Here is a 26,427-nt window from a genome sequence, read left to right as displayed (position 1 = left end):
CCACAGCCCGCATGGTGAGATGCCGTGGCTGGCAACAATACAGTAGACTGACCGGATATATAACTCCCAACTCACCCGATGTAAGACCAGTTCGAAAGCTTCAGAGGTGGAAACCAACCTCGAAGTGACTTGATGTACCCAACAAAAAGAGACATGTCCACTGCCATTGCTAGATCATAGCTTCCATGATGGGATGCGCCGCCAGGCGGAATACAGACCGATCTATCGGGCAAATTTTCAGGGAATGGGTTCGAAGGGCTGGATTGCGGATAAAGTTCAAGTTGACTGAGTATAAAAAAAACCATGTTAACTGTGACCGCTAGGCCACAGCCCGCATGGTGAGGTGCCTGGCCCGGCAATGGTACATAAGATTGATCCGGTATATAAGCCCCAGCAGTCCCTTGTCCAGAATAAATTACAAAAACAAAAAAGAGTGGATTGAAGGAAGATGTCCTGGATAGAGTTCAACGCGATTTGAAGTTCAAAAAAAAAGACATGTAAACTGTGACCGTGAGGCCACAGCCCGCATGGTGAGATGCCGTGGCTGGCAACAGTACTGAACCTAACACGCTATATATGGTCTTTCCTCGCCACAACAGACAGACCTCAAGAGCGCAATGAAGAGTTGATCAAATACATCTATTGTAGAGCCTAGAAAGATAACAAGAAATGAAAACTAGGCTTCTTTATTGTGACTAGGTAAGTAACGGACCACAGTTTCGTGTTGTGACGGTTGGTGACTGGATCTCTCTTCACACATGTTTCCATCGTGCCCTCAAACAGTAAATTACAAAAGAAAAGACGTATGTATAGAAATCGAACGCGGTATTTGACAAATTTAAAGTTCAGCAGAATAAATGTGGAAAAAAAGACATGTTAACTGTGACCGTAAGGCCACAGCCCGCATGGTGAGATGCCGTGGCTGGCAACAGTATTGAACTTAACACAACATATATAGCATTCCCTTTTTACATACATGAGGGTTCTGGTAAAAAAGAAAACGAGCCCACGTATGGAACTCGAACAAGGCCATGTGTGCTTTAAGGTTGAGTGAGGTTACGATAAGCCCAAAAAGATGCAGGATTCGCTGAGACCACTCGGTCACAAGAACGCATGGTGAGGTGCCCTGACCGGCGGCAGTAGTGAAAATAATACAGTATATATGACCTTGCCTCTCCCTGCGAACAGGAAAAGAAGGCCTCGTGTGAGCGATGGGGTCATTATTTAGAGTTGACGCCTCCAGGCAGATCAAGGCTTGGGATCATCTCGATTGAGGTCGCCCACATACACTGAACTCTAAACATCGCCAACACACAAAAGGCTGCTGTGCCTACTATTCACTTCCCTCCGTCCCCCTACGCCCACCCGCATTGGAGTTATACTGCTTGAAAAATATAGTTCGTGATGAAGACCGTGTCCCGATAGCCGCTTTCTGTAATATGATATTCTTGCTAAAAAGAAGCCCACTTATGGAATTCGAACGAGGTTGTCTATAGTGCAAGGTTGGGGTTAGTACAAGTACAAAAAAAAAACTGATCATGGGTTTTCTGCTGTGACCGCTAGGCCATAGCAACGCATGGTGGGATGACCGCCCGGCGATAGTGGTGGAAATATCACAGCATATAGGGATGGCCTTGCCCCTTCCTGTGGGCATGGCCATAGGATGGTCTTGAGTGAGCATCGGATTCATTACGCTTGAGAGGTGTGATTCATGATGGATGTTGTGCCAATAGACTCTCTCTACAATGTGACATCTAGGGAAAAAAGGAACTCACGGATGGATTCGAACTAGGCCATCCTTGGTTTGAGGTTGAGGTTAGTATAAGCCCCAAAAAAGTAGACATACGGACTTTCCGCTGTGACCACTAGACCACAGCAACGCATGGTGAGGTGCCTGGCCCGGCGACAGTTGGGAATTGAAAGACAGTATATATAACTTTACCGTCCCCTACAATGGCGGACTGGACTCTGGGAGATCTACACACATATGGATTCCGATACAGGCCCCGCGGCGAGATGCCCTCGTCCGGCAACAAGGATGCCAGTTGCTTCGTATTACGTGCCTTACTTAATGGGCCCCCTTTCCTCGTGCCAGAACATAGAGAGAGAATACTGAAGCCGAGCCCGAGGTTTTAGAGGTGATATCCACCCGGATAGAAATATTTACACTGCAAACATCGCACTACGGCATACAGGACCGGTACGGAGTAGATGCAACGAACGATGTTATTCTAGAATAGAATACATTTCAAATCCGCGAGGAGACACTCCGAAACGAATGTCCGTTCAGCTATGAGTAATATGGTAGAGCGACGAATGGACAGTAAATCGCACAATGTAATCATTCGCCCTGTTGTTCGTAGTAGATCTAACTACCCTTTTTCATTCGTCGATATCCCTTATCACCACCTAGTACACATCGTTGGCGTATTTCTCGCACTCTTCCTTAGTAACGCCACATCTCTGCATATTCTCTTCACTGGCGCACCAAAAAGATGGCTAGAGCCTATTCAGTACTTTTCCTATACCCCTTAAAAGTGTCACTTACTCCCCAAGTACAAGGATTGGAGCCGAGGAGCGGCATCTGATGACGGTTTAGCGGTGTGTCACTCGGATGCCAAACTACCAACTTACAACGACTTCGGGCAAGGAAGCATGAACTAGATTATTTGCCGAAAGGCAGAGCAGGGTGAAAAGCGTAGAGAGCGAGATAGGGCCACGCATATTGACGGTTTGGATAGTGATGTCGTTGGATTTTGGTGGTGTGGGTCGCTGAAGATATCGCAAAAGCCTCCACTGCTATTTATATGTCCCCCAGCTCCACTTCGAGGCGAGAGACAATGAGGGGTTCACCAGCCTACGGCAATGCTGGGGAATAACTCTCCCGACATTTCTTGGCATCGCAACCAGTCACCTTACGAGGTCATGGACGTGAAGCCATCGTGAAACAAATATCTGTTCTCCGAGTCAGCAACATCCTACGAAAACTAATAAGAATTTTCACCATGGGCATTCACAACAGTCACACAATGCAGTTTCCTAATCTGGATAGTTACAAACAGTGATTCAACCACTTAAGGGCCGCATTGCTGACAGATGATGACGGATGATGACACTGAAGCTAAACAAAGGCCGCTCTTGCCGCAAGTTCCCGTATCTCCGGATATCTGATCCAGCATAAATACCACCATTTCAACAAGCACAGTTTCAAAGTATCCAAACATCCTCTCCTACCCCCTCAAGAATCTGAACTTGCTACCTTCGATATACCCACGATGACTGAACAAAGACCTCCTTTCCCACCTTTCACCCGTGAATCGGCACAGGTCAAGGTGAAGGCTGCGCAAGATGGATGGAACACCCAGTAAGAGATCTCGTCTCTGCAAGAAAGAATATAGCTAACAGCTCGGGGAAAGAAATCCATCCAAAGTCAAAATGGCCTACACTCCCGACTCTATCTGGCGAAACCGCGACACCTTTATCAAAGGCCGCGATGCGATTGAGAAGTTTCTAACTGATAAGTGGAATCGCGAGCATGAGTACAAGCTGCGAAAGGAGCTTTTTGCTTTCGACAATGATAAGGTGAGCTAGCCTTAGGGTTCCGAGATCACTCGTCTCTGCATCTCATGCTGATTCTTGAAACAGATTGCTGTACAATTTTGGTATGAATTTCACGATGACGACGGTCAGTGGTGGCGATGCTACGGACTTGAGGACTGGACTTTTGACGACAACGGCTTAATGAAGAAGAGACATATGAGTGGAAACAATGTCAAGATTAGCGAGGAGGAGAGATGGTTCAAGGATGGTGTGGATGTCAACACTGTTAATATTGGTCCAGAGCATTGGTAGAATATCAGCCCTTGGAAGGTTGAGACTTGGGAGGCTGGGCTGACTATCTATCCCTTCATCCCCACGTAGTTCACAAATACAGAATCCATTAGACTAATTAGCGGAAGCCTAATCAGAATTGAGATGATCTCTGAATTTCTGCGCCTTTCCTGTTGTAACGTTGGATTTGTTCTGATACAGAGCACGGACGCCTCCATCGTGCCATACAATCACTTCCTCGGCAGCAATTCCGAATCATAGGATCCAAGACAAATGGGTTTCTTGTAGATAATTTGATTCACGGAAAGTAAGTAACAGTTTTGATGAAGGACTAAACAGCCATCCAATAGGTGCAGACAATCGTCCCTCCTACATGTTTCACGGGGCCCAACAGGGGTCGAGGGATGAAACAGAGGATCGGAACAGGGTCTCGCATAGACGATCTTGAAACACACTTAAACAAAGACCATTATTCCACTCTGCATTTTATGCGCATATAACATCAACTTGACCCTTTCAACATTCTATCCGCCATCCTCGAGAAGTATCGCTAGATCGAAGATATTACCACCACCACAATGAGAAAACCTACCGCCGCCCAGTTGGCCCTTTTGATGGCCTCCGTCGCCAGGGCTGCCGAATCGACATGTGCTGTATGTGAGCTACCCGCCGTTGAATTTTACAATGCTAATAAGGTAGTAGATCGACTGTTTCCAGGGCCTCATCACAAATGGTCCTCCTGAGGGCTGTAGGGAAGCCACGAACTACATGTGTTTCTGCACCATGCCTACGCTCCAGGAGAACTTTTCAAAGTGCGCCGACACGAGCTGCAGCAAAGAAAAGGATGCTGCTATGGGCTGGGCTAATGATCTTTGTGCTAGTAAGTTCAGCGATCCAAATATGATGAGCCACGCTGACGGATATCAGAACTTGGAAAGCCCATAGACCTTGGATCTGGCGGTGACGCCCCCAAGACCGATGCTACTACTGCAGTTGATGCGCCCGCCACTACAGCCAGCGAGGTGAAGCCAACCACCGAGGCCGAGAAACCTACCACGGAAGCTGCGCAAACTACTGCAACCGGCGCTGTGAAGACCGATTCCAAGGTCGAGGAATCAGAAGTCGAGACTTCCGATGTCAAGACTTCTGTGCCATCCGAGACCTCTGAGGCGCCTGAAGCTTCTGAGACTTCCGGCGAGACTTCCGAGACTTGTACCACCGAAACAACCATGACCAAGACCGAAACCACATTGATCAGCGAGGCCACAGCCGCGACGACTGATAGCAACGGCTCTGTTGGTACTGTCACTGGAAGTGGCGAGGCTGCAACCGCATCTGCGTCTTCAGACGCCGACGTCAACGCTGGATCTATCGCAGGTCCCGACTTTTTCGCTGCGGCCGGTATTGTCGCTGCCGTTTGGCAATTGCTGTAAAATTGCGCATATTGAAGGATCGGTACTACGGGAAGGATTTGTCGCTGGTAAATTGTTATTTCTACAGGCAATTAATTTCGAGGCGCTGGGTTGAAACATCCTATGTATGGCATTGACAAAGGAAGGTCTGTGCTACGCCTCATGATTGGCTGGTCCGTCATCCAATCTCGTTTCATGTATAGAAACAGAACACGACTGTACAAGGGATGAGCAATTGAGAGATGGAAGGGATTGATTGGAGTTTGGCGATAGAGCATAGACTGCTGAATTTAATTGATGTGTTACTGCTGGCACTGCTATTTTTGAAACACATTACGGGGTTCATTCTCATGCATGTCGATCATCCGTTTTTACGGGCTGATGGGATATGATGGTGTTTCAGCCTGTGTTTCCCCAAATTACACACGTGAGATGGAACGTTTCCAACACGTCGCTCAAGTCTGCGAAGCAACCACAAACTTCTACGGCTGAAATTTTCCCGGTCTTCTACATCACGAGAGCTTGAATTGCCCGAGCAGAGTAAAATCGTGTATTCTCCCATCACCTAGATAACCCATAACCAAGCATAAAATGACCCTCAAGACAAACCCTTACAGACAAATTCCGGGGCAATCAGCTCCACCCTTCTTGGGGTTGCAAGAATCCTTAGGATTATCATAACAGTACAGGCCCTTGGGACATTGCTTTCCGGTAAAACCACCACAGCTCGGGGGCTTCGTAGGGGCACAGATACCAGGCTTATCACAAGCCATGCCGCAATCACCAGGTGTTCGAGGATCGTCAACGCACTTGGTGTGCTTCCTGCAGGGTGGCGGGGGCTTCGTGCGGAAACCGCCGCAGGTTTGGTACTCGTTCTTGAAGAAGCAAGTGCCGGGGCACTTGTTGATGTCTTTGCAGTTGGCCAGAGTAGGCTTGCAGACGCTGTCCTTGGAGCAGGGTTTCATCTTTTTGCCGCATTCCTGGCCGGTGGATTGGGAGGCTGCGGCTGCGAGGCCGATGGTAGCAGCGAAGAGGATATTCTGGAACAACATTTTGGATCTGAAGTGTTGAGATTGATGAGTTGAGTTGTGTTGTGATGAGCCAAGAATTGCGGGGGAAAGGCCTGATATAAATATTAGATCTTTGTCAGCTTAATCAATCTGAAGCCGGCTGAAAGTGAAGTGCACCTAGCAGGTAGGACGGAACATGCACCGCCGTTCCAATAACGCTAGCCCACGAGGCGAGCTCGACGCCACCTCGTATTAACCATAAGTTCAGGCTTTCAATAGTGACAAGCCTAATGACGCAGGGAGCTCATCACCCTACACAAGAATGCCTGAGCTGAAAAAAGGAACAGGTCCATGCCATCTTCCAATCATAGGTAGAGTTCAATGTTTCAGGGGAAAGAAACCGTCTTAGCCTTCCCGCAAGCGGCGCTACAGATCTGCATGGACCATTCCAGACCAGCCCAGTTGTTGGATTAGTGTGTCTTGTCACTGTCATGATTTGTATGATCCAATTATGTTGTGGCATAAAGATTCTGCTACTATCGATATGAATGAGAATGTGGCTTTCTCGTGAGCTGTCACGTTGCGACGGCATTGTATCAGCTGGAACAGCCAAAAGCCACATCTTTGCAAATTTAGAAGAGTCGTTGAGCAGCCTGGATCTTCGTTGTCTCATTTGGAAATTCATCTGAACGTCAAGGCAAACTATCGATAATTAGTCTTGACGTTTGTGAGGCGTTCAATAGTGCCGAGTATCCCGCCATGGCCCGTCCAATCCTCAGCTCTCAACAGATCATCTTGATCTGCTGATTTACACCATAAATCAAGGTTATCAGCTGAACCATTCAGAGGGCTGTGCTTATCAGATGAAAAGAGACTATCGAAAGTCAGAAAAGGTTTGAAGCAACGACAGACTCACAGTCCATCGAACAACTCACTGAACCACTTGACACGGTTATTGTTCCTTCCACTCTTGGTAAGAGAAGTGCAAACTTCAATACGGCGTGCCTCGCAGACCGATAATCCGCACCTTCACTTGACACTGAAGTAAAGTTAAGCCACTTATTGCAAATCCTGAGATGTTCTCTAACTTGATCTTGACTTGGGTCACTACATGTCAATTAATCACTATTGAATGGCCAGAAATAGCATAAAAGACCTGGCTTTTGTATGCAGGTAGGAGCCAGTCTCATCCGTAGTTGTGTTGGTATCTTGCCTTTGAAAGTTCACAGACGGGCAGTAACAGCTCCCGTCAACCATCATCACAACGATGTCCATTAAGTTAGTCACCAAACACCAGTTTCATAGATTCCATAAAATGTAGACGCTAAGCCTCCTCATGGGGATTATAGATTACGCGAACGAGTTCCGAGAATATTCTGATAATCTTCAACGTTTCAGGGATACCGACATCGAACCAAGTACTCGGATGGGAGGCTTCTATGCTGCAGTGTCCAGGTCTCCCACTCGTAGGAAATGACGTGAGAAGCGTACCAATGGTCAAGTTACTTACATCTGACTTCGATGTACAGCAATGCAGTTTCCTTGTCACCCACCAATAGCTTGAAAAAGCACACTATATTGGCAGAACATATCTTTGATCGAGAACCAAGACCCCAACAGCAACTCCCTCACAAAGGTGGTGATCGTGAGTATTCCCTATAATCAAGGTGAGTATGACTTCTGGTTGATCATAGGTAGCATCATGGCTAGGAATAGAAATTCCGACTCCAACGGGTTCGGAAAAGAACAATATCTGCTGCGAGTTGGATGTGAACATGCCTCGACAAACTAACTGACACATCAAAGATTCAGATATTTGGATTTTGGTAAAGCACAAACTTTTAGATAGAGGCTGGCTATAGTAGGGTCCTGCCTAACGCAGGCTTCTGGAATTACATTAAAACATGACAGCAACATGAATTTCTATATGATAGGACAAACTAAAAAGGAACTATTTGGTAGATACAGTGTTGAGCTCGTTGAAGGACTGCTCACCAGCCATGGGGTCCTTGAATTCGAGGAGAACGGCCGGGTCAAAAACGCAAAAGACAAGAATAGCGACGGCAATGCAAACACCATCGAGACCAATAAAGTATCCTTCAGTCTTGAGCAAGTGTCCATCCCAACCCTCAAGAAGCTCGACCGTTCGGTAGATACATCGGATGTAAACGAAGACGACGGAAACGACGGTGGCGTAGATACAGAAACGTTGACCCTTTGCAAGGGTAAGCCCGCGAGTTCGCTTGATGAAGATGGCGAAGAGAGTGCAGAAGATGGTCATGAAGACGAGTTGAAAGATGATACCGGCGACCATCAATCTGGTACCCGGCTTGGTGTCCTTGCCCTTGTTGGCAGCGCCCGCAGCTAGACCACCACCGCCAGCTTGGATGAGGAGAGCGACAACATCGACAACGAGGAAGACCCAGAGATAGAGCTTAGGACGGATGACCGAGTACTGAGGGCCGATGGATTTGATGAGGTATCCAAGTGTGACGTAGATGGCAGCAGCGACAAAGATTGGGCCGACGACGAGTGTGGTAATTTGCAGAAGAAAGGCGATTTTGTTGTAGGGACACTTATTGGACCATGTACGACCAATCCATCCGACAAGCTCGACGTACGACGCAATTGCCAGCAGGTAAGACGTGGCTTTGCGCTTCTGGAACGAACGGACAATGTGGTAGATGCCAGTGCCGGCAAAGATAAGATCAAAGACGATGCCCGCTGCGATGCTGGGGACGTATCCGTAGGCGTTTTGGAGACCTGGGATAAGCTCTTTGCAGCCTTCTAGGAGGTCGCCTCGAGCGTAACTTCCGTCTGCTATCGACATTTTGGTATGATGAAATTGTTGATGGGAGAGGAGAGAGGAACGGATTGAGGTCGAAGAAGAGGAACTACAATGTCGGAATGGAAGTTAGGGACACAAGAAACACAACAATAGTGGGAGGATTTGCGACAGACCCTGGAACCAACAAGTCGCTCAGTCCGCCTGTAGAAAATGTGTTGGGTTGGTTGCAGACGAGACAAACAATGCTTATGCTCTCGTTGGTCTTTGAGTCAGTTGCCGATCGTGTAACCTTTTCCGCCTTCCGCGCTGTGTTGGCCAAGTATGAACAAGCATAGACCCAGTACATTATCTTTCTTCTTTTCTACTCCATAGCAAGGTTGACATGAATTCAGACAAGGATCCTCCTTTGGGGGTGAGACGCTAGATCTTACGGGGTGGGCATAAAGTGTGGAGTGGAGAGGAGAGGACCCTTGACAGTGACACGCACAGATAATGGAACCTGTGACATTTGATCGGCCCCTCCAGAGGCAAAATTATTTTCGGATAATCAAGCTAAGTAAATGGGCTGTGAGACAAGTGTCGCCCATCAACCAAGTAGTGAGACATTTGTGGAATAAAAAAGTGGTCAAAACTGCATCGTCGTGGCGGTGTCTTGCCAACAGCCTTATACTACAACATCCTTGTCATACTTTGTTCTATCTGGACCCTGCTCTGCTTTATGCATCTTCACCAACCCTGAACCTCCTCCACCGAAACCTTCAACCCGTCTCGCGGCTTGGCAACAATTCCATCCGTCAGATCCTTCACCTCGTAGTCCTTGTCAATGTCAAACCTGTACCGCCCTACCAACGCGCACGTAAGGGCCATGAGTTCAGCCAACGAGAACTTTTGGCCGATACAACTCCGAGGTCCGTGGAGGAATGTCAAGTTCGCGTAGTTGTTCTTTGCGCCGCCAGAATTGGCTTGTCCAGGCACCATCCATCGCTCAGGGTTGAACTCGTCTGCGTCGGGGCCCCAGGATTCGGCTGCGCGATTGATGGCCCATGGGCAGAGGATAATCATTGTTCCCTTAGGAATGAATGTGCCTAGGATACTAGTGTCCTTGAGAGCGTCCCGCACGGTGAATGGGATTGGTGCGTAGAGGCGTAGCGATTCTTGACAGACGGCATGGAGATAGGATAGACCGTCGAGCTTTTTGGCATCCACATCATCAGCAAGACCGTCAACATTCTGACGAATCTCTTCCCGTAGTCGGTCTTGAATACCGTGGTTCTTGGCTAACAAGAAAATCGTCCAAGTGAGCGCCGCAGCACTTGTCTCGTGTCCAGCAGCCAAAAAGGTCATCATAGTGTCAACAAGACCCTCGTCTGTAAAGTGACCAGATTCAAGTGCCGTAGAAATGATATCAGGAGACAGCTTCTCCTTGGCAGCCATCTGGACCTTCTTGGCATTGATGAGATTCTGGGAAGTGTTTCTAGCAGCTTTTGACGCCGCTAAGACGCCCATATTCCTCTGGAAGGGCAGGTAATCTGTGATGATGGACGGAAGAACGAGTTGCAGTACGGTCAAGAGTTTAGCACCGCGGCTCTGCTTGACCATTGAACCGTACATCTTCATCGTGTCTTCGATACTGGGGTCGGAGAGTGACTTAAATTCGTGACCCATTCCTGCAGACCCGATGATATCAAGAGAAGCGCGACTCGCCCAGTCTGCAATGTCGATTTGTGATCCTGGTGCTTCTGACACCTCTTTCTCAATGCCGTGAACAAGCTCCTGGGCTTTGGACCAGAAGACGGGGTAAAGTTCTTTGATGTGACGGAAGCTGAATGCTGGCATCAGATTCTTTCTTTGCATCTGCGATGGTTAGGTAAGTAAAAGACCAGGGTAGTGAGACTCATACCTTGTGCACATCTCCCTCAGAGAGTAGGAGGCCGTATCCCAAGATCTTGCCCACCATGGCTCGGAGGAGATGGGGCTTCACATAGTCATAGCTGTTCTGACCAAGGACTTCCTTGAGGCCTTCTGGACTGGTGACAACGATTCTCTCTTGGTTGAAAAGGTGTCTATTGGTCAGTATTGATCTGTTAAGAGCTTCTGGAGGACTGACTTGTATCTTATCAATCCATTGTTTTCAATTGTCCTCATCCATCGCCTAAACGGCAAACCAGCAGGCTCACAAACCGACTCCGCCCAGTGACCATTAATAATACTGGCACTCTACATTTGTTAGCAATAATCTCGCAAAGAAAGAACTCCACGTACCGTTGGTTGTGGCAGATGTCTGAGCGGACTGAAGAAAGCTGGATACAAGAACACCGTGTAGGCGCCCCAGAAGCTCAGAAAGCACAGCAAGTACTTTCCTATGTAAAACGGTGCATTTCTGACCGAATAGTTTTGATCGACAATTATTTGGTAGTATAGAGCAACAGCAACGGCAGCTGTAGCCCAAGGCCGGTAGTAGGATAAAGAAACAGCAATTGGTGCCATGGTTGTTGCGTGGGTAAGGAATGGAGAGAATCTCACTGGGTTGGCCATTTTATGTCTGGTGCTACCCACTTAAGCTAAGCAGGGACCTTGTTTCATGCACTGCCACGCCACGTACACTTAATCATATTTTCTTTTGTGCTATTTCGGTGAATCGATACATGTATGTGATCAAATTCAATTCTCATCTACAACTAATCATGCAAAATGTCGCTTCTTGAATCGCAGCTTAACACCTACAGGCGGCATAACAGCCTCTGTAACCCATTGACTCTCCGGTCGTACGCCATTATGCTCTGGAAGAAGCTCAATATCAAATTCCTTCAGGACGTGGTACAGAATCATCTTCATCTCAAAGTCCACCAGAAACCGTCCCGGACAAGCATGTTTTCCATGACCAAAAGGTAAATATGTAGAAGAGGTAGACACAAATGACAGAGGCGCATTGCTTCCATCGGCTCTCATCTGTGAGAACCTGAAGGGGTTGAATTTCTCAGGGTGTTCGTAGATTGCTGGGTCATTGTGGACGGGATACGAGAGAATGGACATTGTTGAACCACTGGGGAGAGTTTGACCGTCTGGTGTTTTCACGCCATCTGGTGAAACAACCTTGCGAATCATGGCTCTATTTCCAAATCCGTGTGTTCTCATAGACTCTCGTAGAACACTGTCTGTCTGAATCATTTTCGACAAAGAGGCCTTGTCGAACACGCCCTTTTGACCAAGAACATCGGCCATTTCCTTTCGAATGACTTCGATGGTGTTGAACTCTTCATTTGATGCAGCAATGTTAATCAAAACGTTGCTGATTGCCACAGCAGTCTGGTGAAAGGATGCAAGGTTCGCTAGGCAGAGCCTATCAGAGATTTGAGAGGGAGTGACTTGGTTGCCATATTTGCTGATGGCGTATCTCATCATCATCTGAAGATTGTCTGTTGGCTCATCACCCTTTTCATAAAGCTCGGGGTTCAGTAGACGCTCGCTGCGTTCCTTGTACATGGGCTGGATGTGATTTTGGATTCTCCATCGTCTGTACCTCGTAGGAAGAGTGACGAGGAATCCGACCAGTGGCTTCAAGAGTGAAGGTGTGTAAATTAAAAGACCGGAATTCAGAATGAACAAATCTGCAAAAGCGAGCGAGTCTTTTAGGTAAGACTTATCACGGCCTGAAAATTAGTTAGGCGAAATCTTTGCAAAGTATGATAAAACAGAACGTACAGAGAGGAAGGCCAACAGTGAAACGGCTAGAGACTTGAGCCACGATCCATTTCATGGCCTCATAGACATCGACCTCGCCGTTTTTGTCAGGTTTCAGGTACTCAGGCAAAGCATACTTGAGCTCATCGTCCACATCAGAAGCGAGTATCTCCAGAAAGCGACCCATCTCCTTCTTGATAACAATGCTCTGCCATGGATCTTGGATGTAACTAGCATGGCCAGAGTTCCAATCTCCTTTGTCGATCTCACGAAAACCCTCGAAGGGGCTGAGAACGCCATCTGGCTGTGAAGCTGCCCACTGCGTGTGATGATGGGCTAGATGGATCTCATCTTTGAAACCCATACTGGGCAGAACACAGGTTTTGCCATCCTTGGTAAGCTGAAGTTGTTAGTAAAAGTCGTTTTAGGGTAGCAGAGCTTACCGTCTCGTATGCTTCGAGGAACAAGCGTCGACAGTCTGTCAGATAGCGCCAGTAGAGTTTGAACGGTACGAACGATGGATCTTGTAGTCGTGGTATACTTGATGGAATCTTGGGAGAGCTTCTGTACTGAACAAGGTACACAACAGCCAACAGAATGGCCATCAACACATAACTTTCCATTTTGCTTGATGCTGAAGAATAGCTTCACAATGATTGATTTCCAGGACCAAGTCCAGAGAGAGTATCCAGGACTGAGCTCGAGTACGTACCGTGAATCGCTGTGGATACTGGTTTCGGGTCTCCACTGATGGATCTGCCTTAGCCGAAACAGTCCATTTTAATCAGTCCCAATCATGACATTTGTTACAAATTTAGCAAAGCTACCAACAACCAACAAAGGGACCGGGGATGTATTCCTTCTGTTCAAGCGCCCGCACGCCACAGCCGAAAGTCATGCCGAATTATCCTTGTTGACACCCTCCATGCAAGACTTGGCTAGCTTGGACCCGGGGCAAGGGAAAGGGTGGCTTGGCTATGACAGACATGGGTTGAATGAGTAAGGGACCGTCAAGGGACCGTCTGTGCAGAGGTCGATTCCTTCTGAATCACCGGTGAGAAACGCCTGTATAGATAGCGAGATAAATGCTTCACTCTGAGAACCAAGGCTGAATCTTTACAGTACACACAGCACAGTCACAATGGCACAAGAAAAAACACAAGGTGTAAAGATTATCGTGGTAAGTTTGACACTTCTCTCTATCTATGACCGCTAATCATGTCTAGGCTGGTCTACCACGTACCTCAACGACAAGTCTCAAGAAGGGCCTTGAGATCCTTGGTATCAACCCATGCTTCCACCTTGGTGATCCTCCAGCACCAATCTCCCGCGTCAAGGAGAGTGCGCGTGTTCTAGCCATTCAAGACCGCAATGAACGACTCAAGGCTCTCAAGAATCTCTACGATGGATTCGAAGCCGTCTTTGAGCCACCTGCTAGCACTCTTGTCGATGACATGCTGACAATATACCCTGACGCAAAGGTAAGGAAACAACCTCACACGTCGTCGATTCTGACCAACAATAATCAGGTCATTCTTTCAGTCCGCAAAAATCCCCAGGTCTGGCTGGCTTCGTACTACGGATTGGGTATCGATCTGCGGTCCCCTTGGTATCGCATCCTCGGATACTGGATCCCTGGAGTAATCCACTCTAGCGATCTCATTGTCGCTTGGTCAAAGTTTTACACTGAAAAGTTTGGTCTGCAGCAGGTTCCCTGCGAGGACCTCTACCACAAGCATAACCAGTGGGTGCATGACATTGTGCCTGCTGGTCAGCTGCTCGAGTACCAACCAAGCATGGGATGGGAACCCTTGGCCAAGTTTCTCGACAAGCCTGTTCCTGTGGACCAGCCGTTTCCACGTGTGAACGAGGCAGCGTTTTTACGAAACGTTAAGAGGACTGCTATGGCTGTTGGATCAGTGGTGTGGCTGGTTCTATTTGCCGGCATATACTTTGGTGGATGTTTTGCTTGGCGCAGGTACGCCTACCTATTGGATCTGTAGCTAGAGCAGTGTTAAAAACAACAATCTATTTTGCTTTTGGATCTAAAACTAGACTGCGCCTCGAATGTACAACTGGCATTGCATGTTTGTTGGTTAGTCATAATGACCAGATTTATTTGAGACTGCGCACGATTCAATACTACCCGAGACCCTGTTGATTTGAATTTGTTAGACACAAGCTTTGCAGGGAACCCCTGTTCTGCAGGGCCGATCCTTCGCGTATCTTAGCGCTTATTGAGGCTCCGTTGTGGATGAAACTTGATGGATACAATCTAAACGGCGAGTAGATTCATTTACGCTAGCATTGACATTTGCACGCTGACCGCTGTACAGATGGTGTCCTGTGCATTCGGAGATTCAGGTGACATTTCAGGGTCTTTTTCAGAGACTGCACGGTTACATGACAGTCATACAAATCATGAAGCATTTAGTCGAGCATTGAAAACCTTCCCATGTGACCCATCTTTCCTTGCCACTTACCAAACCTACAACCATGACAGCTCAAACAGCTCTCTACCTTGCGGCCACATCCCAGGCCCTGGCTGCCTTTGCCCTCGGCTACACCAGGCCTTCCAATCTTGCACGTCCGGCCATTGCCCTTTCCGTCGCCTGGCTCACCTGGCTGTTCAACCAGGCCATCCACGATGCTTTGCACAGCCGTCTTCATGTGGCTTTACTATCAACTGGCATGTGGATTCAATGTCTGAAGACATTGGACGATCTATGCCTCACCAAGTTGTCCTTTGATGAAGAAGCCAAGAAGTCAATATCTTCTTCTCGCCTTCGCTTTGGTGTCAGTAACCTCTGGAACATGCGTGGCGTCGGTACAAGCAAAGTCATCTCCCAAATTCCTTGTTGGCCTCACTCTCCCGGAAGACTGTCTTCCGTTCCGTCCCGAGGCCAGGAGATGTTGAGGCATGTCAGAAACGCCACCGTCAGTTACTTGATCCTCGATATTTTTGCCTGCCAACCACCTCCAGACTTGGAGAATATGATGTCACCTCGGAACGAGCTCCTACTCTCCCGGCTGGGAGAAATCCGTTCAGAGGAAGCAATCTTCCGCCTCTTTGCGGTCTTTGGTTTCTGGCTTAATACCTTTTGTGTTATCCACCTTGTCAACAGTATCTTTTGTTTGTCGTATCTTATCTTGGGTCTCTACCCTGTCGAAATGCTACCCCCAATCTGGGGTCGACTGTCAGAGGCGTACACTATCAGACGTTTCTGGGGTAACTTTTGGCATCAGACGCTGCGACGTCATCTCACTAGCATAAGTGACTTTCTCGCCCACAGAATACTTCACGTGCCTCGTGGATCAGTGATTGCTCGGTATTGTAAGCTTTTAATCAGCTTCTTCATCTCTGGAGCGCTGCATTATCCTGCTGATCGGGCTCTCGGCATTTCTGTTCAAGAGTCCGATGCTATTCCTTACTTTGTCATAACTGCTTTGGCAATAATGTGTGAAGACGGCGTGCAGCACATCTCCGAGGGATGGGGGAGCAAGAGGAGGAAGTATCTGGGTTATTTATGGGTTGCTATGTATATGTACTGCATGACTCCATCATGGGGCTATCCAGCTGCAAGAGTTGTACGACCACAAGACCAGCTAGTCTCGTTCTCGTTGATTAGACATATCATGCCTTGAGACATTTATTTGCAAATAGATAGCAGAATAGAGAGAGGTATCATGATTCGTGTATTTTTTAAACCAGATCTAAACAATTCTAATAACTTTAGGCTAATGCAAAATGGTATCCTAAGAGCGCCATAACCGAACAACCATATCCCTATCAACCCTCGCAACACCTCTGGCTTCATTGCCAACTTCAGGTCCTCTTTCTGAAGTCTTTCCGTTGCTGTCCACAAATCGTAGAGGCTCAACGTTAAAGTGCGCAAAAAACAGAGCCACTGCTGACAATATCTCCTGCTTGGCATAATTTCGCCCAGGGCACATAGCCACTCCGCCTCCGTAAGGGAAGTAATTTCCCGAGGCAATTCCACTAGATCCTTTCTTGATAAAACGCTCAGGCCAGAATTCCTCTGGTGGGTACGAAGCCGTTGACCACACTTCGGGGGCATTGTGGGCTAGATATGATGGGGCCAGGATAAGATTACCCTGCTTGAGCGTGTATCCGTCTAGCTCGATGGATTCTCTCAATTTTCGGACGACAAAAACTGAAGATCTGAGACGCATGCACTCAAGATATACCGAGTTGAGCAGTGGTAGCTTTCTCATCTCGGCAATATCAAGCTGTTTGGTCTCTTTGTTGTAAACGGTGGCGACCTCTTCCTTGATTCGTTTGAAAATGTCTGGTCGACGAAGAATCTCGATGATGACCCAAGATGTCATTGGAATAGCATTGGAATTGATACTCCAGATGAGACCCATCTGAAAAGACGCTCTTCCGTCTAGACTAAAGCCGTACTTTTCCATGGCGACTTCTCGCTCACGAACAAGCCTAGAACCAAAGTGTGGCTCCCAGTCAGGGTTTGTCTCGTTGGCAGCTCGCCAGTCGAGATTTTGCCAGCCATTTTTGAGATACTGCTTCACAGTCTCGAGGCACTTGTCTCTAGCGTTCCAACCTTTGCGGCAGAGGAACTTGGGAAGGCCATAGAGTAGAGGCATGAAGTCGATATCGTATTCCCAGAACACATCAGCAAAGTTGGGATCGACATCAAAAACTCCTTGACCAGCAAGGGCGATTGTAGACGCTCTGAACATGTGCTTCCTCATAAACTCGTCAATACCAATCTCAATGGGTCCCTGAACAGTCTCAAGCTCATTGACCATCAGGCCGACAAACAATTCTGTAAGGCCAGTAACGGCAGTAGAGCCAATAAGGTGATGCTCGTAAAGTTCGTGGAATTTTCTCCAGATACGATCATCATCGCGACTTGGTATCAAAGGGACTCGTGCAGAGCCTGAAACGTCTTTTGATACCAGGGCAACATCCTTCTCGGGGAGACGCTTGACCTTTTGAGCGACCCTAAGAGCGAATTCTTCGAAAGTAAGTTCTTTTGAACATCGAAAGACTTGTTGAACACTTCTCGTCCCGTGAATTAGGTAGGCATGATCGAGGCCAAGACGCATCCGTAGTGGCTCTGCACTGTCGATATTTTTACTGCATTTTGTTAGTCGTGAAGAAGTAGAGCAGTGAATCACTTACACAATAGACTTGAAGAAGCCATGGGGATTTCTAATCAGGCCAAGGGCTGAACCAAGACCCGGAACGCCATAAGGTAGTGTGGAAGGCTCTTTGCCCTGATAGCGTCTGTCACAAGATCTCTGCAACAAGTAACGAATGGTGGTGATGCAATATGTCGAAAAAAGGAAAACCAGGACAGCCGCCAGGGCATACGTCTTGGGGGAGGTTTCCAGGAAATGAGTGATCATAATAGCAGAATTGAGAGTGGTGAAACTGAAATTCAAATTGCAGCTGCACACTAAAGAAGACCTCTGCCACAGTGATAAAGTGCGTTTAAAGTGACCTTTTTCTTTTTCCCTCCTGGACGCATGGGTTAATGCAAGGAATTTCTCGGCACGCTCCATAAATAGCCAAACAAGCAACCTCACCTCATTACAAGGCTGGTTTTGAGTTGACACCCAAGTACGGGCTAGGACTTGTTCTGTGCTGTCGAGAGAGGAGTTTATCATGGACCAGGATGTTAGATATATCAGACTTTGGTAGAGCTAACTGCTGTCAGACTGGACAAGTCAACCTCAGGGTGTCAGATAAATGACCGCTAGAAGCATGGGAGACGAAATAGTTTGGCCACCTTGTGCCAGGTTAGGCTTCTTCTTAGGTTATTTTATTTTGACAACCTAAGCCTTAGAAGACATTTCTTCTGTTACCCACCTGGTCGATTCCTTCGAGTTACGGGACCGTCACGGGTCGTCAGGCTGAGCAACATCCACATTCCGGGCGAAGGGTCCAGCAGTCTAACCTGGATCCGAGGCAAAGTTTAGTATCGTAGAGAGGGTAGGGTGTCCGGGTAGAGACAATCATGACGTCCATGCTTCTGGGGTTTCGTCATGCAGACTATCTGTTGGTTATGCTCTGTTGGTCCTTATTGACAGATCCATGGTGTTTTTGTTTTTGATACAGAAGGCACAAAGTTAAAATGCATCATGACGCTGTTTATGATACGACATATCATGAAAGGGTCGCGTAGATTATCTAAGAGTAAGAATTACACGCAGATCATGTTGGGCCCCCTTCTTCATAATCCATGCCGTGTCTCACTCATTTTCCCATCTACCGTGAGTCTACCGATACAGTGGCTATTGGGCGAGAAAGTCTTCCACACAACCAGAAGGATTCTAGAGAATAGCTGACTGCATGCTTCCATGCAAGACAGGGACTAGGGTACCTCGCCAAGGTCTGTAATAACGCATCTAGTATTACTAAACTTGGCAGGGTGGAAAAAGAAACCCTGTTCCAAGCGTTTAGATAACAGGAAACAATAGCGAGCGAATAGCCTCCTATTACCGCTTCTTCGGAAAAGAAATTCTTATTAGTGGATCGTTTCACAACAGAGACTTCAAAAGGATTCAAACACGTAGCACTGTAGCGGGTCAAAATCCTGCTCGGCGTGGATCATCGTGACCCAAGCTTGAAGACCCTGTCTGTGCTGTCAGAGACTCAAGCCAGTGCACGCGGATCATGAACCAAATTGATTGAACGAATTGTTTTTGCGAAGTGAGGATGACCAGAAAGTTACAGTAATAAATGCATGCTATGTTGAAAACACTCCACAACGAGCCTCCTGTCAATCCATAGCCCTACCAACTAACAACACGCTAGCCAGGACTAGTTTACTCCTGGGCTTCGGCGTCCCGCCGCACACACCGTAGCTTGATCTTCTCAGGGTGCTTTACTTTGAGCAGGAAATTGAAACTGGACTGCTTCGCCTCTTCCATGAGAGCCATTGACGCCGCAGCTTTGAGGTCGTCTACACCGTCTGTGTCGGGCTCCACGGTATACCCCTTCAGAAGGCACACAAGCACAGCCACGAATTCCACTTGTGAGAACTTTTTACCAGGACACACGCGCGGTCCAGCGGCCCATGGTAGGAAAGCTCCAGTAGGCATTGGGGCCATCTTCTCGCCTTCGGTCTCGTCCCGGGTGACCCAACGGCTAGGGAGCCATTCTAGGGCGTTGTCGCCCCATGATGCGGATGATGTATGCAGGCCTGCCAGATTGACGCCGACAAAGGTGTTTTTGGGTATCGTGTAGGCAGTACCGTTGACCTTGAGTGTTTGGTCCACGAGGGTGGTCTTGGGGACTGCTCTTGCTGCCCCGAATAGTCGTAGTGTTTCGTGCTGGGTACGTTAGTACGGTTCAATTGAGGAGGAGAGTAACATACCATAATAGCGAGTACGCGCTTCAATTGAGGGTAAAAAGTTTCGTAGTCCAGGTCCTTGACATTGACGCCCGCAGTGACTTGGTCGACTTCTTCAGCAGCCCATTTCTGCCATTCGGGGTTCGCTGCGAGAAGGATGGTCGCGTAGGCGAGAGTGTTGGATGTTGTTTCGTGACCAGCAAGATTGTAGCTGAACAGATTACCGTAGATCTCAGTATCCGTCAAGTGTCGGGCACCCTTACCCTGCTTGTTCTCATTCTCTGAGGCGCGCACTAGGATACTCATGAGGTTGTCTTGCTCCTCTGCGCCGGCGTTCATGGCCTCGCGCTCTTCCTCGACCATCTCAGCCATGTACTGGCGGAAATTGACCACGGCGTCCTGCACCTTTTTGAACCTGGAAGGAAGCATCCATGCTGGGAGGCCAAGAGTGGCGGTAAAAACGGCAGTGAAGAGGTTTCCGAGGATTAGACTGAGAGAGTCGCGATAGCTGAGACTGTGGTTCTCGAGTTCGCTCTCGAGTCCGCTTCCAAAGGTGTAACTTCTGCCAAAGCCAGCAGCTGTGAGAACATGTAGAGCAAGCACCATGGTATCGCTCTGGGGATTGACAACGCCTTTGGGGTTTGAAGCCCACATCTCAAGCATATCGGTAGCCTGTCTCTTGGATTCATCCCACACAAGTGCGCTGTTCCTCTCATTGAACGGAGGGGTGGTGATTCTTCGGTGTCGCACCCAGTCGTCACCCTCAGTAGTCACGACATTGCGACCGAAGATCTCAAGAGGTTTGTAGAGAGCTACAGCCTTGACAAAGTCCTTGCGTCGGCGACAGAGGTCATCAGATGCTTTGGCGTTGCCAGTGAAGACACGAATTTGCTTGGGACTGACGATGATGAACGTATCGCCAATGAGCTCTTGCAAACCATGAATCTGTTCGTAGTTCCAGTCGCGACTGTTGTACTCAACAAAATTTCCCAATCCAAAGGGCAAGATCTTGCGTAGCAGAGGTTCCAGCCAGCTGGAGCAAATAAGATAAGGAACGTTTGACTGCTCTTTGTTAGAACCCTCGTCTGATCTCGCGGTGCCTGTGACTTACAGGATCGATAGGTGTGATGAGCACTGGAAGGCCGATAGCTTTGGCCTTTCTGTAATTCCAAAGCAGCTGCAGAGTAGAGAGAACAATGTAGCCCAAAGAAAGAGCGGCTATGGCCTGGAGAGGCGAGATCATGATGTTCTCAGATGTAGATAACTGAGTAGATGTAATGTGAATGTGAGTATAGATTGCAATGGAAGGTGCGATTTTATGTACTTGCCTGGGCAGGCCTTCAGCTGCCAGGTTACATGGGTAGCGCTAAACTTGGCGCCCGACCGCCATTGCGCAGCACTAATTCATTTGTTTCAGCGGCGCTACAGCCCTGTAATCCGCCTGCCATGTCTTGTCCACCGCTAGAGTGGAAATCGACGGGCAATTTACAAATTACTGCTGTTGTTCCAGGCATTGAATGTCATGTTTTCCAAGGTTTGAGAATTGCAGTCAAAAAGTTGAGGATGTCTAATTGATTCAGGGCTAATGTCTAAATATCTAATCTAAAAACAGTTCATAACCTTCATCATAGGCTTAAATGCACTCAGTCTAAAGAGCTCAGTCTCAGGTGTCTGCTGCAAAATAACAGGAAACCATCTCACAGGTCCCGACCAAGCAAGAAAACTAATAACCCAGAAGTAACCCGCCAGCTTTGCAATGACTCTAGTAGCCTTGTATTTCCAGAGAGGAAGGAAGAAATCTCCAAATAAATCCTCCAGCATAAGTCCAATCAACTGTGTGGAAAAGAATTGAATGGCTCCAGATTTGGCCGCTGGCACTGCACTTCCCATATCACTAGGGACATGAACAAGACCTGACAGCGCGAAAGCAAGGAGGATCTTCAGGTATCGAGACGGCAAAGAGTAAGAATTGAGGCGGAATACGTTCTTTACGATCCATGTAGCAGTACCTCGGAGATTATTCTGCAGGCCTTGATGCCAAACAGTGCTGCATTTGTTAGCTAGGTAGTGCGAGATTGGAAGGACCTGGAAACTTACGACCAGAAACGTCGAAGACAATACGACTCGGACAATTCACCAAAGATCGGTCGCCAATCTTTGACAGCTTTGGGGTTCATCATGATTGAAGTCGCAGAAGCCAGCGAGTAGCCGCCCTGGATGAAGCAAAAGATAGACACAACCGTCGTTACGGTCGCAACGTACCGAACTTGCAGCTCTGCCATTGTCACGTCTCCAATGCGTCGAAACACAGGCACATAGCCTGGTGCCATGTACTCCTGGTTCAGACTCAACTGCGTAGTGATGCAGAACTTGTGGACAAAGAAGCAAAGCAGCACTTTGAGCAAATTGATGCAGACAAATGGTGTCGCTCCTGGGACGTACGATGGGTCCTTGGAGTCAAAATGATGGATGTTCCTGATCTCCCACGGCGTGCCCAGTCCTCTCATCGAGGACGCAACCTCTTGTCCAAAGACATATCGCGAGCGAAACTCTGCGAACCTTGATTGAGCAGGCTGGTCCTTCTTTTCGCGATCCTCAGCGTACGCAATCTTTCGCACAATCATGCGCTCAAAGTACGTCAATGAGATCTGAGGGAATGCCGATATGATAGCTCGAGAGACCCATCCTGGTGGTTCGATGAAGTCTTCAAAATTAAATAGTGCCACGAAAGTGGTGATAAGAACAATGATGAAGCCAATTGGGCGTAGGATCGATGTGCGCGACGTGAAGCCTGCGATGTAGATGAAGAAGAATTGCTGGGCGGTTGAGAGCACCAGCGGGTGAAGGTACAAACGACAAGCCATTATTGTCTGAGATGTTCGTTAGACGGAAACAGAGGGTATCCAAGTGATCGCGAAGATGTTGACTTGGGATAATCTCAGTGACTGTGTAGTTGATACAGTGATGGGATATCTCTTACCGAGGCAGATGCAACACTATACTCTCCACGATCAACGCAGGGGTCGTCCTTGCAACCAGCGGAGTCGAAAGTTCTCTGTTGTTTCGAGATGTGCTGACAACACGAGCCGATGCTATTTTCTGAGGTAAGAAGAAGCAAAGATAAATGCACCGAACCACATCCCAGTTGACCCATGATTCACTGGATCTGATCTCAGGCTTCGAACATTCGGGCGTGGAATCAGTGCTCTCTAGGTCAGATCCTTTAATGGAACTACCAGGCCTGACGCTAATCAGTGGTGCTCAGATAGCCGATTGATCCCTGCGTGTTAGTAGTTTCACGCCCCCATCTCAACTCCATCGTCTTGATCAATGCTCACCACCTAGACTAACTTTTAGGCTCAGCGGAACTTGTCTTCCGTATAGCACCGAGGCGTAGTAGTAGTTGACCAAAGTCCCTGAATCCTTCGCTTCAGTTTGAAGGGTCAAGAAATGAGATGCCCGTGGGCAGAAAATTCTCAGACTTGGGCCCAAGACGCATGAATGTTGGTCGGATGAATCCTTCCTCCTGCATAACCATCGTGGTCCATCTCCACCAGAAAAGTGACACGAAACGGCTTTTATGACAGCAGCGCTTACTTTCTTTTGTCGCTTGATTTGTTGGTACCAAATTAGATCACAGACCCTGAAGGCATCCACTGCGGCTGATATCCATTGAGTCCCGTCTTCTCCATTCTTTTGTTGTTCACTGGCTTCAGTGATATTGGGTATCGGAGCTATCCCCCCAATAACACATACAACAATTGAAACAAATTCTTCATTCAGATCTTAGGGTAGATCGCTCCTAATCATTCGCCATGGCGCTGAATAACGTCACTCTCGGAGTGGTTTGCTGCGTGATTGTGGCCGCCATCGCTTTAGCGACACGAAAGGCACCAGACCCAAGGGAACCACCCTACGTCAAGGAAAGAGTTCCATACTTCAGTCACATCTACGGACTATTGAAACATGGCTTGCGATACTTTGATCTCGTCAGGTAAGTCTTGCTTCAAGTATGCTGAACAACTGCTAACAATGGCAGCGCTCAACAACCGCATCCAATCTTTACGATTGACATGTCGGGTCAGAAGAACTACATCGTGACCTCTCCAGAGCTCGTGCAAGCAGTTCAGCGTAACACGACATCTTTGTCATTTAGTCCAGCTATGATCCCTGCTTTCCGTCGAATGATGGGCTTTGATGAGGCTGGCATTGAACTCATCTTCCGTGATGCTCACACTGAGAAGGGTATGTATGGTGAGATCCACCGTGTACAGAAGTCTTCACTTCTGCCTGGAACAGAATCTCTGGATGAGCTGTGCACAGTCATCCGTAGTAAGCAATTGGCCATTGTCAACGATGCGCCTTCAAGTCAGACCATTGACCTTTACGTTTGGGTTCAGGACCTGTTCATGAGAACAAATAACTCTGCCTGCTTTGGAGAGAAGGATCCCTTTACCCTCAAACCATCTCTGAACTCAACATTTTGGTAAGCAATTCACGATAAAAAAGAGTTCTTTACTAACATACGCAGGCTATGGGAGGCAAACATCAAGGTTCTGCTTCTGGGCATACCGTGGTTTCTAAGTCCCAAGAAATACTCTACCGCACAGCAGACTCGCAAAGAGCTTGTTGATGCATTCTACCAGTATCTGAACGACGATGGAATAGATACTGCTTGCTCATTCATCAAAGAGCTCTCCAACCTGGGTGTTCGTCGGGGTCTAAGTACCGAGAACAACGCTCGTGCTTTGTTGGGCAGCATCTTGGCTATCGTTGGGAACACAATCCCCACGACATTTTGGCTTCTCATCCAGATTTTCTCCCGACCTGATCTTCTCAAGGAGATCCGATCAGAACTGGAAGCAACACTGGAAGATCCCTCAGCACAATCAGGAGTTTGCCTGGACTACACCGTCATCCGAGAAAGGTGCCCCGTCTTCATGTCGACGTACGAGGAGATCCTACGCATGACGAGCGGTATCGCAACGGTGCGCTACACCAATGAAGACACCCTCATTCAAGATCGCTGGCTTCTTAAGAAGGGTGCCCAAGTGCAGATGCCTACCGCCTTCATCCACGCTGATCCTGCCACCTGGGGTGCAGATGCAGAAGTCTTCGATCACACGCGGTTTCTCAAATCCAAGGTTCTTGCCAAAGAGCAAAAGGCTCGGCGAGCGGCTGCTTTCAGACCATTTGGTGGTGGTAACACCCTGTGTCCAGGCCGTCATTTTGCTTCCTACGAAGTTCTTACTTTCGTTGGAAGTATCCTGTTGGGCTTTGATATGACGCCCACTATGGAGAGTTTTGATATCCCCCAGATGGATAGATCTAAGCTTCCTTTGACTTCGCTGAAGCCAGCTGGGGATATCAAGGTCAACCTCACGAGACGGAGTGGTTGGGAGAAGGCTGTGTTCAAATAGTTATATGTTAGATCTTTAATGTGGCGTTTTAGTAGGTATCTTGTTGATAAATGGCACATTTCTTATATCATCTTTTCGTATCACTTGTGATATAGATGGTTAGTGAGCGAAGAATATTCAGTCAAAGAAGCATTATTCATTTGACTTGTACCCTGTCAAAAGTTGTGGTAGACGTTACAATGACAACCTCGATTGAAAGCCAACCTCTTGTCCAAGAAGCTGGTTTTGGCGGTCTGTTTTCTGCAATATACACTTGCATCATCTTCATACCCTTTTGATATTCCTGTGATGTGGAGAGACATGTGATATCTCGATCGCCGTATCCATTCGATCAGTCTTCAAAGTCTCTGTTCTATCTAAAATTTCTTTTGGTCTTCTCTCAACAGATGACCTCTTGGGTTCAAGGAGCCTGTTGGCGGAACCAGCCTTTTCGGGAATCACTTTGAGCTTGCAGTAAAAGCTTGGTGTAGTGGGTAGAAGAGTTACGCTTAGTCTTTACGAACGGGCAAGCATTCTCTAAGATATACTAAAGCTACTCTAAGATATCCTAATTGATTCGTCTCTTAGGCTGTCAACAGCAAAGTGTTTGCTTCCGCTAGGGTTATGGGATTGATAGCCGGATGCTCATAAACTATCCTAGATATGTTGTAAATTATCAACATCTATCACGTGAACAAAAGCATCCGCGTAATTGGTTTAGTGGTAAAATTCTCCGTTGCCAATCAGTATCGGGGAGCCCTGGGTTCGATTCCCAGATTACGCATTTCTTTTTCTCTTTTTGCGCGTCGATCAGGACTATTGTATCCAATTATCTTTTATCAGAAGAATTTCCCATTCTCACGCTTCAAGTTATATGTTTTTCCGAGGACCGACAGTGTTGTGTGGTTGTGTCGTCACGTTCACGAACAAAATGCCTGATGCCAGCGGTGAACCCTGAAGTTG

The 26,427-nt window shown here is 47.8% G+C and overlaps 11 protein-coding genes across 11 annotated transcripts; 5 read left to right on the top strand and 6 right to left on the bottom strand.

The window, feature by feature from the left end:
* Nucleotides 1–3,275: 3,275 nt before the first annotated feature.
* On the top strand, nucleotides 3,276–3,852 carry FIESC28_01939 (uncharacterized protein; the record flags this gene model as incomplete). The annotated part of the gene is made up of 3 exons (XM_031156089.1): nucleotides 3,276–3,364; nucleotides 3,417–3,582; nucleotides 3,646–3,852. 3 exons carry the CDS (start codon nucleotides 3,276–3,278, stop codon nucleotides 3,850–3,852), a joined length of 462 nt encoding a protein of 153 aa, XP_031019921.1.
* A 557-nt stretch (nucleotides 3,853–4,409) lies between these two features.
* On the top strand, nucleotides 4,410–5,264 carry FIESC28_01938 (uncharacterized protein; the record flags this gene model as incomplete). The annotated part of the gene is made up of 3 exons (XM_031156088.1): nucleotides 4,410–4,484; nucleotides 4,534–4,711; nucleotides 4,759–5,264. The coding sequence occupies 3 exons, from the start codon at nucleotides 4,410–4,412 to the stop codon at nucleotides 5,262–5,264; spliced, it is 759 nt and encodes a 252-aa protein (XP_031019920.1).
* A 590-nt stretch (nucleotides 5,265–5,854) lies between these two features.
* FIESC28_01937 (uncharacterized protein) lies at nucleotides 5,855–6,295 on the bottom strand (the record flags this gene model as incomplete). The annotated part of the gene is made up of 1 exon (XM_031156087.1): nucleotides 5,855–6,295. The coding sequence occupies one exon, from the start codon at nucleotides 6,293–6,295 to the stop codon at nucleotides 5,855–5,857; it is 441 nt and encodes a 146-aa protein (XP_031019919.1).
* Nucleotides 6,296–8,204: 1,909 nt separating this feature from the next.
* FIESC28_01936 (uncharacterized protein) lies at nucleotides 8,205–9,083 on the bottom strand (the record flags this gene model as incomplete). The annotated part of the gene is made up of 1 exon (XM_031156086.1): nucleotides 8,205–9,083. One exon carries the CDS (start codon nucleotides 9,081–9,083, stop codon nucleotides 8,205–8,207), a length of 879 nt encoding a protein of 292 aa, XP_031019918.1.
* Nucleotides 9,084–9,767: 684 nt separating this feature from the next.
* FIESC28_01935 (uncharacterized protein) lies at nucleotides 9,768–11,528 on the bottom strand (the record flags this gene model as incomplete). Its single annotated transcript, XM_031156085.1, has 4 exons — nucleotides 9,768–10,895; nucleotides 10,942–11,104; nucleotides 11,149–11,258; nucleotides 11,304–11,528. The coding sequence occupies 4 exons, from the start codon at nucleotides 11,526–11,528 to the stop codon at nucleotides 9,768–9,770; spliced, it is 1,626 nt and encodes a 541-aa protein (XP_031019917.1).
* A 195-nt stretch (nucleotides 11,529–11,723) lies between these two features.
* On the bottom strand, nucleotides 11,724–13,345 carry FIESC28_01934 (uncharacterized protein; the record flags this gene model as incomplete). The annotated part of the gene is made up of 3 exons (XM_031156084.1): nucleotides 11,724–12,691; nucleotides 12,744–13,122; nucleotides 13,166–13,345. The coding sequence occupies 3 exons, from the start codon at nucleotides 13,343–13,345 to the stop codon at nucleotides 11,724–11,726; spliced, it is 1,527 nt and encodes a 508-aa protein (XP_031019916.1).
* A 518-nt stretch (nucleotides 13,346–13,863) lies between these two features.
* Nucleotides 13,864–14,725, top strand: FIESC28_01933 (uncharacterized protein; the record flags this gene model as incomplete). The annotated part of the gene is made up of 3 exons (XM_031156083.1): nucleotides 13,864–13,902; nucleotides 13,949–14,203; nucleotides 14,252–14,725. The coding sequence occupies 3 exons, from the start codon at nucleotides 13,864–13,866 to the stop codon at nucleotides 14,723–14,725; spliced, it is 768 nt and encodes a 255-aa protein (XP_031019915.1).
* A 493-nt stretch (nucleotides 14,726–15,218) lies between these two features.
* FIESC28_01932 (uncharacterized protein) lies at nucleotides 15,219–16,367 on the top strand (the record flags this gene model as incomplete). The annotated part of the gene is made up of 1 exon (XM_031156082.1): nucleotides 15,219–16,367. The coding sequence occupies one exon, from the start codon at nucleotides 15,219–15,221 to the stop codon at nucleotides 16,365–16,367; it is 1,149 nt and encodes a 382-aa protein (XP_031019914.1).
* A 111-nt stretch (nucleotides 16,368–16,478) lies between these two features.
* Nucleotides 16,479–18,116, bottom strand: FIESC28_01931 (uncharacterized protein; the record flags this gene model as incomplete). The annotated part of the gene is made up of 2 exons (XM_031156081.1): nucleotides 16,479–17,844; nucleotides 17,890–18,116. 2 exons carry the CDS (start codon nucleotides 18,114–18,116, stop codon nucleotides 16,479–16,481), a joined length of 1,593 nt encoding a protein of 530 aa, XP_031019913.1.
* Nucleotides 18,117–19,538: 1,422 nt separating this feature from the next.
* FIESC28_01930 (uncharacterized protein) lies at nucleotides 19,539–22,929 on the bottom strand (the record flags this gene model as incomplete). Its single annotated transcript, XM_031156080.1, has 5 exons — nucleotides 19,539–20,045; nucleotides 20,090–21,127; nucleotides 21,177–21,329; nucleotides 21,767–22,112; nucleotides 22,163–22,929. 5 exons carry the CDS (start codon nucleotides 22,927–22,929, stop codon nucleotides 19,539–19,541), a joined length of 2,811 nt encoding a protein of 936 aa, XP_031019912.1.
* Nucleotides 22,930–23,880: 951 nt separating this feature from the next.
* On the top strand, nucleotides 23,881–25,485 carry FIESC28_01929 (uncharacterized protein; the record flags this gene model as incomplete). The annotated part of the gene is made up of 3 exons (XM_031156079.1): nucleotides 23,881–24,059; nucleotides 24,105–24,551; nucleotides 24,597–25,485. 3 exons carry the CDS (start codon nucleotides 23,881–23,883, stop codon nucleotides 25,483–25,485), a joined length of 1,515 nt encoding a protein of 504 aa, XP_031019911.1.
* Between the last annotated feature and the right edge of the window lie 942 nt (nucleotides 25,486–26,427).

The sequence above is a fragment of the Fusarium coffeatum genome, assembly GCF_003316985.1.
Source record: "Fusarium coffeatum strain FIESC_28 chromosome Unknown BRIP53273_contig_42, whole genome shotgun sequence".
NCBI classification, from domain to species: Eukaryota; Fungi; Ascomycota; class Sordariomycetes; order Hypocreales; family Nectriaceae; genus Fusarium; species Fusarium coffeatum.
The sequence above is the reverse complement of the archived record's forward strand: the minus strand, read 5'-3'. Positions and strand labels throughout refer to the sequence as shown.